The sequence below is a fragment of the Mizuhopecten yessoensis genome, unplaced genomic scaffold, assembly GCF_002113885.1.
Source record: "Mizuhopecten yessoensis strain PY_sf001 unplaced genomic scaffold, ASM211388v2 scaffold10353, whole genome shotgun sequence".
In the NCBI taxonomy this organism is placed as follows: Eukaryota; Metazoa; Mollusca; class Bivalvia; order Pectinida; family Pectinidae; genus Mizuhopecten; species Mizuhopecten yessoensis.
The window spans coordinates 101,346-119,027 of NW_018408504.1; the positions used below are offsets into that span (position 1 = coordinate 101,346).

The 17,682-nt window shown below is 31.8% G+C and overlaps 1 protein-coding gene across 1 annotated transcript; it reads right to left on the reverse strand.

The window, feature by feature from the left end:
- Positions 1–903: 903 nt before the first annotated feature.
- LOC110460297 (UDP-GalNAc:beta-1,3-N-acetylgalactosaminyltransferase 1-like) lies at positions 904–4,665 on the reverse strand. The gene is made up of 4 exons (XM_021513122.1): positions 4,526–4,665; positions 1,404–2,183; positions 1,172–1,298; positions 904–1,103 (listed from the first exon to the last, which is right to left on the reverse strand). Exons 1-3 carry the CDS (start codon positions 4,565–4,567, stop codon positions 1,218–1,220), a joined length of 903 nt encoding a protein of 300 aa, XP_021368797.1. The 5' UTR covers positions 4,568–4,665; the 3' UTR covers positions 904–1,103; positions 1,172–1,217.
- Positions 4,666–17,682: the final 13,017 nt, after the last annotated feature.

Genomic DNA, 17,682 nt, shown 5'->3' on the forward strand with positions numbered 1-17,682 from the left:
TATAGTAGAATGAATACCAAAGTATAAGTGTGAAAGCTGTTGTTTGTGTGTATTTATATCTATAGTAGAATGAATACCAAAGTATAAGTGTGAAAGCTGTTGTTTGGTGTATATATTTTCATTGTAAAATCTTTATCAAAGTATAAGTGTGAACGCTGTTGTTTTGTGTGTATTTATTTTTATTGTAGAATGAATACAAAAGTATAAGTGGGAACGATTTTGTTTTGTGTGTATTTATGTCTATCATAGAATTTGTCAGACAATCATTACCTTTGTGATGAGCGAATATCATTATATAATATATTCAATAAACTATTCATAAGACTGTTTTGGTTTAAACTTTGTGTTTATTTTCATGTCAATATTTACCAAATATTCCTGACCTTGCATTCTACATCAGATTGCCCTTTTTAAAAAAGTCAAATAGAAAAAAAATTGCTGAAACCCTTTATTTCACCATTATGGTAAAGTGAAGCACCCCCGATACACCCTACATTTCTCTTCCCCAGACTTTATTATTGTAATTTTTATATTCAGGACATCAAAGTGAAGTAAAGTAAAACATATTTGGTTTAAAAAAGTAAAACAGAAAAAGTTATGAGAAAACCCTTCATTTCACCATTATGGTAATGTGAAGCGCCCCTGCCCCACCCTAGATTACTCTACCCCAGACATAACTTGTCATTACTAACTACGTAAGTTTAAGTTTTTAGTATTTTATCGAGATATTTAAAGCAAGATATTTTACTCCGCTTGTTCCAGTCTACTCAGCTGGAAATGAGTATGTGGTTGGGCAGTGCTAGAATCGTTGAATGTTAGCTGTTAGCACCGAAATGGCAGCACCGGCTGTATGCTCCCAAGGGAGTTGAGAAAGATAATGGCTGGTTGCAAATGCCCTATAACCTAGAATTATAATGTGAGAACCGCTTTGAGACCACCTACGAACTAGGTTATGATTAAGCGGTGTATAAGAACCTCGGATTATTAATATTTGAAATTGAGCAGCAGCCCTCTTTATTTTTTTAATTTGTACAAATCAAGGTTTTTATACACATCTCCTGTTTAAACAGCAGTTTTCCATCGCTTTTCTCCAATGAGTCCAAGGCGGATAAAACAGTTGTTAACGCAGTGTATATCATGTATCTATTACCAAACTGTATAGGTAAAATGTGTCTTACGTTCATCTTACAAACAACACACTATCAAGATGAGAAGAATTAAGCGTGTCTATCATTGTATTCCATGTGTCGGCTATCCCAAAGGTAGTGAACATCATCTGGCGTTAATCCGTGAACAACCCGGAAACCGTTTACTTTCACTTTCTGCAGAGGCCCGGTATTATTTATTTGTTCGTAAACAAAAGTATCGATTGTTTCTACAGATATTTGTAATAGATATGCCACCATTCCGACATAGACATCTTCGAATTTGAAGCTACGGGCTGTTTTCATCATGAGGTACATTTTGTTTGCTGTGTGTGACGTCATAAAATATCCGGGGCCTCCGCAATATGGCGGATAAGTATTAAAAGGATACTGGTCAAGAGAAACTTTAAATTTGTCCCCCTCTGCGTCAAGGTATCTGTATGGTGGCACACCGTATACACATTTTCCATGAATTACGTCATCTGACAAGTATGTGTTTTGGATTACTTTGAGAAATTCAAGGTCAAAATAGACATCGTCGTCCATTTTGAAGAAGAAGCGTGGTTCAAAACAGAGCTCAGTCACCCATTTGAAAGCTGCGATTGTTTTCTCAACTAGGTTATAATAACTTTCCGGGATATCTACCTGTATTATATCTCCATAGAGAAAAACTTCATTTTTCAGACTACTCGCATCCGTTACTGTTCCGATTACAAAAAACACACTAAAATTGTATTTTTTTTGCATCTTTGAACAACCCCATGTTTGTCGTATGGCTTCGCGTTGTGGCAAATTTGATGTTTTACTTAATACTGTGATAACAGTGCTTCTCTCAGATTCCTGATTACACTTTAGCTTCGGTTGAATCAAAAATGGTATACCTATCCTTTCTCCTTGTTGCATAAACGATCGAAGACCAGGAAGGGATAACGTTTCAGCTGTTTGATCTTTTAAAGAAACACTTCGCAAGGTCATCAGAACAGAGCTTAGTATAATTCCTCCTAGAATGACTTTTCGTCTCTCTTTGTTAACAAACATCTACAAGAAAACAAAAAATATAATATCATCTTTTGCTTATAATAATGTCATCTTTTACTTATGATAATATCATATTTTACTTATAAAAGCATAATTTATCTACTTATAATAACAATTATAATAATCGTTTACTTATCATAATTTCTATCCTGACAGGGAGTGAAGAGTTACTATTATCTTGTTTAATATATTTAGCATTACCATATCTTCCTGAAAATATCCTATTTCACAAATAGCGATTTGTTTTTATTTTGACCAAAAATAACTATTTCCTTTATAGTAGTATGTCATATGTAACAAATACTTACATGATACTGTCTAACTAAAAATATTGAACATCATCTATAATCATTTCATTAATAATGATACTAATTTTGATTATAATAATATAATCTCTTAAAGTTGAGGACTTTCTTATAAAATCAATAATATCTTTCTTCAATAACAATAGTGCAAATGGTTTATTCCAACTGCATTATAACGGTCTTTACTTGTTTGCACGTATAAGTACATAGTTTTGTTTAGATAGGGCTGTCCCAGCTAAGTAGATCTTGAACAATTAAATATTACAGTGTTTATGTTCAATTGTGTATAACAATGTATTTTTTCATTTTATATTTAGACGGTATGCGTACAAATTTATAATTACAGTGTGTGTGTAATTTTACGATTAAACTGTTCATGTATAATGATATAATGACAGTGTTTTGTACAATTGTATGCTACAGTGTGTAAGTATAATTTTATAAATACATTGTTTATTTACTATTGTATTTAATATTGTATATCTTCAATTCCTTTTTATATGAAGAATTTTATAATTACGACGTGGATGTATAATTTCATAATTTTGATTTTGTAAAATTTAATTATTACAATGTATATGATTATTTTTATAATGCCAGTGTATATCAACAATTTTATGATAACGGTGTATAATTTCATGAATAAAATGTTTATAAATACCTTTATACTTACCATGTCTATGTAAAATTTTATAAAGACAGTCTATATGTACAATTTTATAATTGCAGTGTATGTGAACACTTTTATAATAACATTGTTTATGTAGAATTTTATAGTATTCTTATGCACACTTTTTCATTTCAATCTTTATTACAGTGTTTTTGTACAATTATAAAACTACATAAGCACACTTTTTAATTGCAATATATATTAAAGTGTATATGTACAATTTTAATTTATAATTACAGCGTATTTTTAACGTTTCACTGGCACGCTTGGCCCATGCTATTTAATGCAGCAATGTAATCGATCGTTTAACGTTGTACGCTTTGGGTATTGACAATCCGTAAATATTTGATATAAGCATTAAGATATATTTATTTCGTAACAAATGACTCAACGGATGTGATTTGTCTACACTTGATTATGATATGAATGTAACGTAATAGTAGACCTCCATATCAAAGATGTTTTTTTTTATTATGTAACCAGCATCCTCAGGCCCCGTCACCAGTCCGCTCTTATCGGCAGATAGTTTTTAAGATGTTAAGGCTTCGATCCAAGGCCGGTGATAATCTGGACCGATAATCATGTTATAATAAATCTCCATTCAAAATTGTTACTTGTTTACTAAATATATTCCTTCCTTTTAGTTTTGTCAGGATTCTGTTGTGGTGTTGCTATTTAGGTGTAACAGTTGTGTGTTGATAAAAAGAAAAAATCTTGATTATTTAAAAAAAAGCAGTTCCAGATTTTTGTATAAGGACAGTGTAGATTTTCGCTGGGACTTCGTCAAATTGCCTTTGCTTAAAATGCACTTTTTGATTCATGCGTTTCGGTATTATATTCATACATCTTTTCGAAACTTTTTTCGAAATTCTACTGTTAGTCTGTTTGACCCTAACTATTCATTACATTACGTTTTATTGTATCACTTTCAATTTCACTTTTTTGCATTTATTGAAAATAAATCATAATTAATCATAAAATCATATTATTATATATATATAGCAAATAGAACGTGCATCAGATGAATGCAATCGAATTAGAAATTTGAGACTAGAATTTTTAAGTTTTATTTTAATTGCTATTACTTTTTACAGTTCAAACATTGTATGTCTTAGACAGACATTTTGATGCTAAAGAAATGTCTGGACTTGGACCGTTTTTTCAAACCAAACAGCACTGTTAAATTGAATTTGGTTCATTTAAAAAAAATATGAATGCTACTTACCTTACAAACCAACTCATTTCAATATGAGAAAAACCGATAGAATCTGTACATATCAACATATCTTAGGAAGTCAGTAGGAAAAATATATTTATGTATAATATGTTATTATATAGAAGCTGCATCAACTTTGGTCAAAACTTACCATTACAGATCGAGCATACCGTCGTGACGTCATGGTAAACATTTCCAAATTGTGAACAAGGATAACTTTTAGTTCAAAGTTAATTTCCTTTGTCAGGGGTTTCACAGTATGGCGTGGTACTAAGATCTTTTTGTAAAGGGTTAATGATATGTCCTGAAGTCCTGAAAATAATTCAATAATCCTTGCTAGAAAAATAATTTGAATATATAATAGATCATTGTGAGAGGCCAGAGATACGGAATAAGGAAAAACAAGACTCAAGAAACTTTATTTAGAGTCGCATACATATAAACAAGAAACTTAAGCTCTTGTGAGCTATTATTGTGACAAACATATGTATATAAATCTGTAAAACATTATAATGTCATATGAAACAGGGTAATCACAGATAGCTTATTCATTAATGGCTTTAAATCCCATCACAATGAAAGGAAAAAGTGTCACATCCTATGTTTCCTAAGTGATTTGTCATCACCTTCCTACCGAGGCCCCCGAGACATGACACTTTAGATACAAATAAATTAGCAGAAGAACCGAGTTGATATGAAATTCAACATCAAATAAACAAAGAAGCATAAAGAATAATATACTCAAGAAGACATTATTTACAGGTGAACACTTTCGTAAAACGCATGTATTACCTACGAATAAGGTTTAAATCAATAGAGCTGAATAAAAGAAACAAAGCTAATAAAGCACCGACAGAATATACACGTATATAGTTTGTATTAAAAATGATTCGATAGCATTGGTATAAATTAATTCTGTACATATTCTGAGGGGGAAAAGAAAAGCTACAATTGTATTGACAGATTAACAAGATGAAACCTGATATCAATGATGTAAGTTAGTTGTGTACCGGATTTTTAAAAAAAAAATATGCAGAATAACAAAAAAATCTGCAATAGTATAAAATAGATATACGTTGATAGAATTATAGAATAAGAGCAGCATGATGTAATTAAAATAAATCTTGGGTAGCAAAGATAACCAGGGCACACTAGTCTTTGCTGATATTGCAAAGGCATATTGGGCTATCCCAGGAGTTGAACAGCCTCCTAAATTTCCCCTGAATTGTTCATCTCTTCGGAATTCATTGGGCAGATTCCTCAAATACAACGAAATCCACTCCACTTATTATTCAACATTTAATGCCAACTGAATTTGGTAGGGTTATGTAATGGCAATGACATACGATGGTAAATATTATGTATAAACCTTAAAACTTTTTCATCTTTCTTCCACTTTCCATAGAACAGAAATGCTTCACTAAGGGACACTAATTAAAATTTGAAATAACTAAATAGAGATAAATCAAAAGCCTACCTTGTGGCAATATTTTGTTATTAACGATGATAATAGCAATGTCGATAGATGACGGTGTATGAAGGCAACATGTTGCTGTTGTTGTTGTTGATGATGATGATGATGATGATGATGATGATGATGATGATGATGATGATGATGATGATGATGATGATGATGACATCAGGTGAAGGATTAGGATGATGACTAAGTGTTATTTTGAATGTGTAGATGTGAGTGTGAGAGAAAGTGTTATTTTTGTACATATAAAAAACAATTGTGAAAAACATAAAATTACAAAAGAAAGCCTACTTTCTTTTGATAAAAAATAAACCATTTTGCTTCCAAATTGATAGTTGTTGTCAAAAACCGTGGACAGGTCTATCAGTATGACAGCCACCCAAATCCCCGGGAGCAGGGTATCCACCAGCAGATCAATGTACCTCTGTGATACAAATAGACACCACTAAATAATACCTGATCAATGTACCTCTGTGATCAAAATAGACATCACTAAATAAAAGCTGGTCAATGTACCTCTGTGATTAAAATAGACATCACTAAAAAATAGCTGATCAATGTATTTCTATGATCAAACTGACAAATGTATAATACCTGATCAATGTACCTCTGTGATTAAAATAGACATCACTAAAAAATAGCTGATCAATGTATTTCTATGATCAAACTGACAAATGTATAATACCTGATCAATGTACCTCTGTGATCAAAATAGACAACTATATAATACCTGATCAATGTACCTCTATTATAAAAATAGACACCACTAAATAACAGCTGATCAATGTATTTCTGTGATCAAAATAGACAACTAAATAATACCTGATCAATGTACCTGTGTTATCAAAATATGCAAGTAAATAATACTTGATCAATGTACCTCTGTGCTCAAAATAGACAACTAAATAACACCTGTTCAAGGTTTCTTTGTGATCAAAATAGTCATCACTAAATAATACCTGATCAAGATACCTCTGTTATTAAAATAGACAACACTAAATTATACCATATTTAGGTACATCTGTTATTAGAATAGACACCACTTAATAATAACTTATCCAGGTACCTCTGTTATTTAAATAGACACCACTAAATAATACCTGATCAAGGTACCTTTGCGATCAAAATAGACATAAATACATAATACCTGATCAAGGTACCTTTGTTATCTAAACAGAAACCATTAAATTATACCTGATCAAGGTACCCGTATATATCTAACCTTGTTTAATAACATATAAAATGTCAGACATTTACACCGCAGACATATAAGTTTTGAAGATAAATACTCATCAGTGCTTTGGTAGGTTCGTGTGAAGCTGGTGGTAGGTACAGACACCTTTCACCAAGACGACGGAGGTTCGATTCCCTTATCGGACAAGAATAAGTACTGGGTCACCTGCCCGATCATTACGGTACATGTATTCTTCGGGTAACCTCCCACATTACGACCCTCTACGCTCTCCCATCTGGGCCACAAAAGATCGGTTTAAGACGAATAAACATGTACATAATTGTTGTATTTTAAATAAAGAACAGACAATCAGGCTTTAGCAGTATCGGAATTTTAAGTGGTTATATAATTGTAGTAAGGATGTGCCCAATCCAACAACAGTACACATGAGATAGAATGCATGTTAGTGTATATTGACACCAAATTGATCAAATTACTTTATTGTGGGAACGTGTTTTATTGCATCGATAAACCCAGACCTGTCTAACAAATATTCGCTGATTACTCCCAAACATAAATACATGAATAAATAAATGGGCTGCGTTTGTTTCAAATATATCTTAAAAGTCCCTGTCTAGACCAACGCGGAGCTACAAGCAAAAACTCGTACGATTTTAGCGTGTATCCATTTATAACAAAAACAATTAGGGATTGGTGCAATTATTCCGGATGATAAATTCTAGCGACCATTTTGTCTGGCCAATCACAGGCGTAAAGGAGGAAATGTTCCTCCGATTTTCTCAGTATGACCATTTTTATCCATCTAAAGGCGATCGTATAGATTCAGTCATTGCTTGCGTGTTTGTTTTATATTCTTTGTTGATACCCCTACCATGAGTTTGCTAAGACGAATTAATGGGAGATAATTGGACCTTAAAAGTTATCATGTTGTCTATAGGTATGCAATGACTATATACATGTATGTATATTTATGAATGAAATTGTTTTCGTGCTGAAACTCCCATTCTGTGCTCAAGCCCATTTCCTTATTCCGGTAATAAATTTATAAAACTTTACATTTTGACAATTTTGGAAGAATTTTGGAAAAGAATAAAACCTTACACTGTTTTCAATGCTTCCACTTGACTATTTGGTTTAGTACAGAATTCATGCTTAAGTACGACTGCAGTTTCAGAATACTGTGTCTTTGATTACTCAATTACTTCTCTCCCTATTCTGAACACAGCTAATGAGATAGAATTGAACATTTTATCAGTACCAAGAAGCGATCAAAAACTAACTGTTAAATGTTAGAAATGTGTGAACCTTTGAATGCATACCAAAGCAGTATTTTCAGTCCAATGGTGAATTAATTATGACTTTAGATACATACTGTAAAACAATATAAAAAATAAGTTGTTTGTTAACAATGTTAAGAAATGGATATTGCGGTGGCTATGTCCTTTTTCGAACGACAGGGGTAAACCAAGCCTATATAAATACTTGTATTCTTACTTATGCCAAATATCATAACATAATGGTGGGATGCTAGCATGTATTTATTTATTGATGCTAAAGATAATAATGAAATGGGGAGATGCAAGCATGTATCTATTAATTTTTGTGTGTCCTTAAAGATTTATGCTAAAAATAGTGAAATGTTAAGATGCCAACATTTTATTTATTTATTTTATGCCAAAGATCGTAACAAATGGTAACATGCCAGCATTTATGTATTAATATATTTATTTATTCATTTATTTTTTGAAGAGTATGAAATTGCAAAATTCAAGCTTTGGTACATTTTGGACGCTTGTATTCGAAAACACTTATGGACGAGATCGATAGTTCTACAAATATTTCAAGTGACCCCTGGGTGCAATAAAAAAAAAGCAAATATGGGGACTCCTGAGTTTTGCTATAATCATAAACGAATATGATCCATTCCTTGTTTTGTTTATATTGGGTATCGGTTTCAGAAAAGACTTAGCCAGCATACAAGTATTTGTTTTGATTCGTCCGGAATATACTTACATTTCCCTGTGTATTTAATTGTATTTACCAAATAGAAATAATTCATTTGATACATTATATATATTACATTCATATTTTTTCTAGTGGGAGTGGAAGGAATATGCTGAGACGTATACTTCATATTCTTTGTTAACGAAGAGGTTTTCGAAGTGGTTATATTATGAGATTTTTCCCTAGATTGATACACGTTTTAAATAGCTTACCATATGATTAACTTTAAACAAATACCTAAGAATTTTGTCACCAACTTAGAATCTTAAAGTGAAATGGTTATCTGCCCCTGAGTCTGGCAAATAAAAATAATTCGAAATGAAACAGATTCACTATTACTAATTCATTAAATAATCTTGGAACTTCACACCCTGGTTCTTCGAAAATTGAGTTGTTATAGATTTTAAAGACAAAAGCGTATATCTTGGTCTATATTTGAAAAGTATCTCCTTAAGGAAAAGTTTTATATTTTGGCCCTGTCCCTAGGGAGTTTGGCGACCTTAATTGACCCTGCCCCAGGGGAGTTTGGGGACACTATTTGGCCCTGCCCCTTGGGAGTTTTCGAACATTATTTAGTTCTGCCCCTAAGGAGTTTTGGAACACTATTTGGCACTAAAGAGTTTGAAACAATATTTGGCTCTGCCACTAGGGAGTTTTGGAACACAATTTGGACCTGCCCCTAGGGAGTTTAGGGACACTTTTTAGCCCTGCCCCTAGGTAGTTTGGGAACATTATTTGACCCTGCCCCTAGATATTTTGGGGACATCTTGTGTTACTAACCCTTGGGAGTTTGGGACACTATTTGGCTCTGCCCCTAGGGAGTTTTGGAACACAATTTGGACCTGTCCCTAGGGAGTTTATGGACACACTTTGGCCCTACCCCCAGGGAGTTTGGAAACACTATTTTGCCCTGCCCCTAAGGAGTTTGGAGATACTATTTGGTCCTACCCCTAGAAGGTTTGAGGACACTACTTTGCGCTGCCCCTAAGGAGTTTGGGGATACTATTTGGCCCTACCCCTAGAAGGCTTGGGGAGACTGTTTTGCCCTGCCCCTTTTGGGCCACATTTTGTGTATATTTTAAAGTAATGACGTACATGATTCTCTTGTCTATTTCAAGTTGTCGTATATCTGCCAGCCGTGTTATCGCTGTATATATATATAATGACACCCCCTGAGCCAATCGCGACCCTCTTTTCAATTATTGATCGTTTTTGTTCCATCTTACCACCGCCGAAATCCGTGTAGCTACATTTACTGCTCTCTGAAAGTGATAATACAACTTAAGCATTCACTTCTCAAAGATTTATTTGGATTACTTCCTGTTTTAACACATTTCGATCTGATAAGCATCATGCTTTCATCACTGAGAATAAGTAATTTATTCTTCCTTCAATTATTGAATATATATCAAAAGTTGATATACAAAGAATTTTAAACAAAGAAAATTGTGTACCAGGTACGATAGTCATAGGTCAAAGTCAGTCACAATTATAATTAATAGAAGATTGGTCCATACAAGTACTCGGGAACCTGTAGGGCTGTAACTTTTAATTTGCATCCCTGATGTCATTTCAACACTTCGTGCGCACTCTTATGATCTGACGATCATAGGTCAATGTAATTATTAATATAAATAGAGTTTAACCATATGCATCAAACCTGTTCCTCAAAAATAAAATCAAGTTGTCATGCTCCGGCTTCGTCATTCATCAAGGGGAACAGCATTGTGTAAGATTTACTTAACTTACCACATAAATTATATATTCCCCCTTCAACTTCATAGACTTCCAAATGTTATACCTAACATATCCTTCGTAAAAATATTCATACTTCATGAAAAGCCAAGATCTCGAAATAATTATAGAATTAAGTGGTTTTACGCAACTTCCCCACTGTTTCACAAGTTGTTAAGTTTGGATTCTCACCTTTTTTATTGCTAGTATTACCGATGATTTCTAGATGGACAAACAACTGTATTGTGCGGTGTAATTCATTCTTGGCATGTTGTATGTATTACCAAAATGTATAGGTGTTACATGTATCACCTGTGTGTTCTACGTTCATTTTGCTATAAAATAAATCAATCGCATTAAAAAAGTTAATTTTGATATACGCTTTCACGTTTTTCCGTTTCTCTTGTTCAACATTTTGAGCTTTTAAAACTGATGTTATTAGCCTAAGGACATTGCTTTGTTGTTTTCACTAATTAGACATTTTATGTAAAATAACACTTCTCCATACCCTTCCGGAGATAATTACACAGGAACTTATTTATTTACACTAACATCGCAGCCTAATCATTGTGTAATTACATGCCGAGAGTTTCGAAAAATATAAATAAAATTGAAATCAATATAAAAACATTGTTTTCATATTTTAATATCTTAAACAAAAATACATATTTCCCCCTGCCATTCTGTTTAATAAACGATGGGGTTTTATGATAAAAAAAATGCATCGACGGTAAATTTAGCTAAGAAAATATAGTTCTTATTATATTTATCAACAAATTTTTACTGATCTTATGTCGCGTTACCCAAGAGGTGCGTTTGCAAAACGAAATTGATACAATAGAATATTCGTTTTTTAACTTATCTTTTTGTACTCAATTGCAGCTGACATGTCTACAGTTGACCATTACACAAGTTTATAAAATAAGATATTTCTGCATATATTTCATATATTGACTAATTGGAAAAAGTGTATCTGTAAATTTTGTAGTTGCTTGTTTATGGGTATTATTTTGTTATTTCATTGTTTGTATGCGTGTGTGTATATATATATATACAATCATTATTGGATTTCTTTTCCGTCAAAATATTTAGTTTTACAAGTGAAGTTACTTACACAATATATATGTAATTAAAACATATCTTATTTATCAAATGATTAAAAAGTAATGGACAACAACAACTTTTTACAACAAATGTACATATGTTTTCATATATATATGTTTAAAATGGTAGAAAGTAAAGTACATTCATATTTGTACATTTTTGAATCCCCCAGAATTCTTTTTGAGTTATTCGAAATTACACATGAAAAACAACATCATTTTCAGTAATTTAAATTCGGTTTATCTTGTCTAAAATTGAGGATAATTTGGCAATCCCAAATCAATAAAGCAGGATTGTTGGCATATAAATGAGTTTATTAACATGAATGTACTCTCAATATTTGAATATGAATAGAAGGAATGGTTTATGTAATTTAATATATCATTTCGATCAAAAATATTATTATTGTAATGAATGAGAAGGAAAGATCATATGATTTGGAAAAAGAAAGAGAGACCGTAGGGAAAGAGGCCTCCTGCGTGAGGATACATTACGTAAGAGGGATGAACCCGGGGCACCCCAACCCTGGCATCCCTCCAAAAAGATGATGGGAGAAAACAATTCAATCTAAACCTTACAAAAAACACACACACAAAAAAACATGTTTTCATAACATTTTTTACTGATATAGGATGGTGCCTGGACAGAAAAGAGGTAGAAAGTAGAGTACAACTGGGGTAGAGGATGGCGAAGGTGAATCAATCATATAATGTTGTCTTGATATTTACACGGACTACAGTTAATACAGAATCAAAAGTCTATCAATATAAGTATATCACTAATAAGGATATTATAGTGTTATATTCCTGCAGCTACACAGTTGTCGGTCATTATCGGTATACGTGTATTGATTGTGTAAGCATGCATTGATATATATAACAGTAATTGACATCATGTGTATGTATCTAAAAACTTTATATTCACATCAAATGGCAAGATCCATATATATGCGGTGGTTGGCAAAGACAGGTTTTTTGGCTTTTGACTTGAAGGATTTCGAGAATTCTACAAGTTCCAAATCCACCCAGTCGTGATTCATGTGTAGTATGACACATAGATCAACAGGCCATTGAGTTAAATCAAGATCCATCCTTACACAGCTCCTTATAAATAGGCCCTATATTTTCCTATTGCTCAGAATTTTACAGTTAGCTTTATATATGTGTGTTTGTGTCATATGTTCTGCCAAAGATCATATGTGCCCCAATTACACATCTCTATATAAATTAACATAGTTGAAAGGAAAGATTTGGTAACATGCTATTATATCATTTCCAACATATTAATTTTTGATAACTATGTGTCAATAAATCTTCGAGTGAGCGAGCTAAGCGCTATTATCTTAAATAGTCGGTAATCCAGTAACATAGAATTCTGAGCAGACTTCTGACTCCCTATGTGTACTATATATATGAAATGTATTTCACGCATTATTTTTGTTTCCAGTTAATATGTTTGTATTTTTACCTGAGTGGTGTTGTTCAATTCTAAATATTGCATAAGTTACCTTTAAATACTATAACTCCAGCTTTTCACTTCATGTTGGACAACGAGCTCTATGTTTCCATACCTGCTCTTCATGTCTGCCGGTTCTTACACGCGATCTTATCTGTTTCACCTAAATCGCACATGGGTCACCGCATTGCACTAGAGCTCGCCTGACAAAAAAGAGGTTTTGTTCCTGTTGATCATACATTTGTTATAGTTCTTTAAACCTAAACACAATACATTAGCCTGGGTTTAATCTGAGGGATTTTGTCGTAAACCAAATTCTTTATAAAGCAAATGATTTTGGCGATGCATAAGACGACGGTAAAGAAACTCGAGTAGTGGTCTGTGATATAAACAAAGCTTTCGACAGGGTTAGACATTAGGCTTTATTATATAAATTTAATTTAGACAGTATATCCAGAAAGGTTATTAAATGGTTTGAAACTTATTTGAAAAAAAGGAGCAAAGGGTATTTAAGGCGGGAAATAATCAAATTTCAAAGATATTATGGCAGGTGTTCTACAAGGATCAATGTTTTGTCCTCTATTATTACTTATACACTAACTATGTTGCTATTAATCTAAGATGTCAAATGTTTTGCTGATGACACCTCTCTTTACGTTATAGTTGACGATCAAAATGAAGCTTGTAACATTCAACCCAAATAAAACTGAACGTTTGCTTGTTAGTAGAAAAGCTTGGACCAGTTCATGGTTATTTATTTATGAATAAATGAGGTTTAACTGAGGTTCAAAAGAGTTAACATCTCGGTATTTGGTTTTCATCAATTTTTTCCAAACAATTTATATCAATCATGTACTAGATGCAGCTTCAAAACGTTTATTTGTATAAGGAAATTAAATTTAAGGTTGATCGGATTTCTTCACAAAATATATATATACCATTTATAAGACCTGTACTAGAATACGCCGACATAGTTTGGGACAATGTTTCTAAATATGTAAGTGACATATTAGAAAGTTTACAATTAAAAGCAGCAACAGTCATTACAGGGAGCCCGTTATTAGCTAGAAATGAACTTTAATCAGTACATATTTTCAAATATTACATCATTTGTAATTACGCTCACTGCTTCTTTAAATAATAGAAACTATTATAAATCGATGTTTTCATATTCATAGGAAATAACCCAAATCAACGGATACATTGCAAAATACTTCTAAAATGGTATACAAGCTGGTGACAGAACAGATATACCATAGTTTTGTTGTCAGTTGGATGGCTATTTAATAGTGTTTTGCTTGATGGGAAATAATAACTATTGGCGCCTTTATAAGCTGGACGTACAACATACAGAGATAATTGTGTACATTATACAAGATACAATGTGGTAAACGTGGCTGATGGATTTCTTAGTTCCCGAGGTTTACCGTGACCCTGAGAGACACACTTCTTTAATTGGTAGTGAATCGGTTCATAACACCCATTTTATTAACTAAATATTTGAAATAAACCAGTATTCTCTAAATTGCAAAAGGGATTAAAATTAGGTGGTTTTATACGCACCTCTTCTCCTGTCTCAAAAGTACTTTGGACCGATTTGGATTTCCACCTTTTGGTTAAAGGTATTACAGATGAGCCATAGGAGGACAAAACAGCTGCATGGTTCAGTGTTATTCATACTTTACATACTGTATGTATTATCGTACAGTATCATACCGTATGTATTATCATACTGTATGTATTATCATACTGTATGTCTTATCATACAGTATCATACTGTATGTGTTATCACACAGTATGTATTATCATACCGTATGTATTATCATACAGTATGTATTATCATACTGTATGTATTATCATACCGTATGTATTATCATACAGTATGTATTATCATACTGTATGTATTATCATACTGTGTGCATTATCATACTGTACATGTATGTATTATCATACCGTCTGTATTATCATACTGTATGTATTATCATACTGTATGTATTATCATACTGTATGTATTATCATACCGTATGTATTATCATACAGTATGTATTATCATACTGTATGTATTATCATACTGTGTGCATTATCATACTGTACATGTATGTATTATCATACCGTCTGTATTATCATACTGTATGTATTATCATACTGTATGTATTACCATGCTGCATGTATTATCATACAGTATCATACTGTAAGTATTATCATACTGTATGTATTATCATACTGTATGTATTATCATACCGTATGTATTATCATACCGTATGTATTATCATACAGTATGTATTATCATACAGTATGTATTATCATACTGTATGTATTATCATACTGTATGTATTATCATACTGTATGTATTATCATACCGTATGTATTATCATACCGTATGTATTATCATACAGTATGTATTATCATACAGTATGTATTATCATACAGTATGTATTATCATACTGTATGTATTATCATACTGTATGCATTATCATACTGTACATGTATGTATTATCATACCGTCTGTATTATCATACTGTATGTATTATCATACTGTATGTATTATCATACCGTATGTATTATCATACCGTATGTATTATCATACCGTATGTATTATCATACAGTATGTATTATCATACAGTATGTATTATCATACTGTATGTATTATCATACTGTATGTATTATCATACTGTATGTATTATCATACCGTATGTATTATCATACCGTATGTATTATCATAACGTCTGTATTCTTATACTGTATGTATTATCCTACTGTATGCATTATCATACTGTACATGTATGTATTATCATACCGTCTGTATTATCATACTGTATGTATTATCATACTGTATGTATTATCATACCGTATGTATTATCATACCGTATGTATTATCATAACGTCTGTATTCTTATACTGTATGTATTATCCTACTGTATGCATTATCATACTGTACATGTATGTATTATCATACCGTATGTATTATCATACTGTATGTATTATCATACCGTATGTATTATCATACCGTATGTATTATCATAACGTCTGTATTCTTATACTGTATGTATTATCCTACTGTATGCATTATCATACTGTACATGTATGTATTATCATACCGTCTGTATTATCATACTGTATGTATTATCATACTGTATGTATTATCATACCGTATGTATTATCATACCGTATGTATTATCATAACGTCTGTATTATCATACTGCATGTATTATCCTACTGTATGCATTATCATACTGTACATGTATGTATTATCATACCGTATGTATTATCATACTGTATGTATTATCATACCGTATGTATTATCATACCGTATGTATTATCATAACGTCTGTATTCTTATACTGTATGTATTATCCTACTGTATGCATTATCATACTGTACATGTATGTATTATCATACCGTCTGTATTATCATACTGTATGTATTATTATACTGTCTGTATTATCATACTGTATGTATTATCATACAGTATGTATTATTATACTGTCTGTATTCTTATGCTGTATGTATTATCCTACTGTATGTATTATCATACCGTCTGTATTATCATACTGTATGTATTATCATACTGTATGTATTATCATACTGTATGTATTATCATACTGTATGTATTATTATACTGTATGTGTTTTCATACTGCATGTATTATCATACTGTATGTATTATCATACCGTATGTATTAGCATACCGTCTGTATTATCATACTGTATGTATTGTCATACTGTATAAATTATCATACTATATGTATTATATATATACTCTATATATTATCATACAGTATGTATTATCATACGGTACATGTATGTATTATCATACCGTCTGTATTATCATACTGTTTTATTACCATACTGTATGTATTACCATGCTGCATGTATTATCATACTGTATGTATTATCATACCGTCTGTATTATCATACCGTCTATATTATCATACTGTTTTATTATCTTACTGTATGTATTATCATACTGTATGTATTATCGTACAGTATGTATTATCATACTCTATGTAGTATCATACCGTCTGTATTATCATACTGTATGTATTATCAAACTGTATATATTATCATACTATATGTATTATATATATACTGTATGTATTATCATACTGTATAAGTGTGTGTCTTACGTTCATCTGTATAATAAATCACATTTTAATGCTCTTTTACGTTTTCCCACTTCACTGATCAACAATTCAAGTTTTCAAACTCAATTTTTTTAGCTTAAGTGTATTGCTTTAAGTTGTTTTACGCTGGATAGCATTGATTCAGTTAAAGACAATTGCCTTAACTTCAGAAGATTCCTACCAAATTTCAAAAATGATTTCCAAAGAAAAAACACC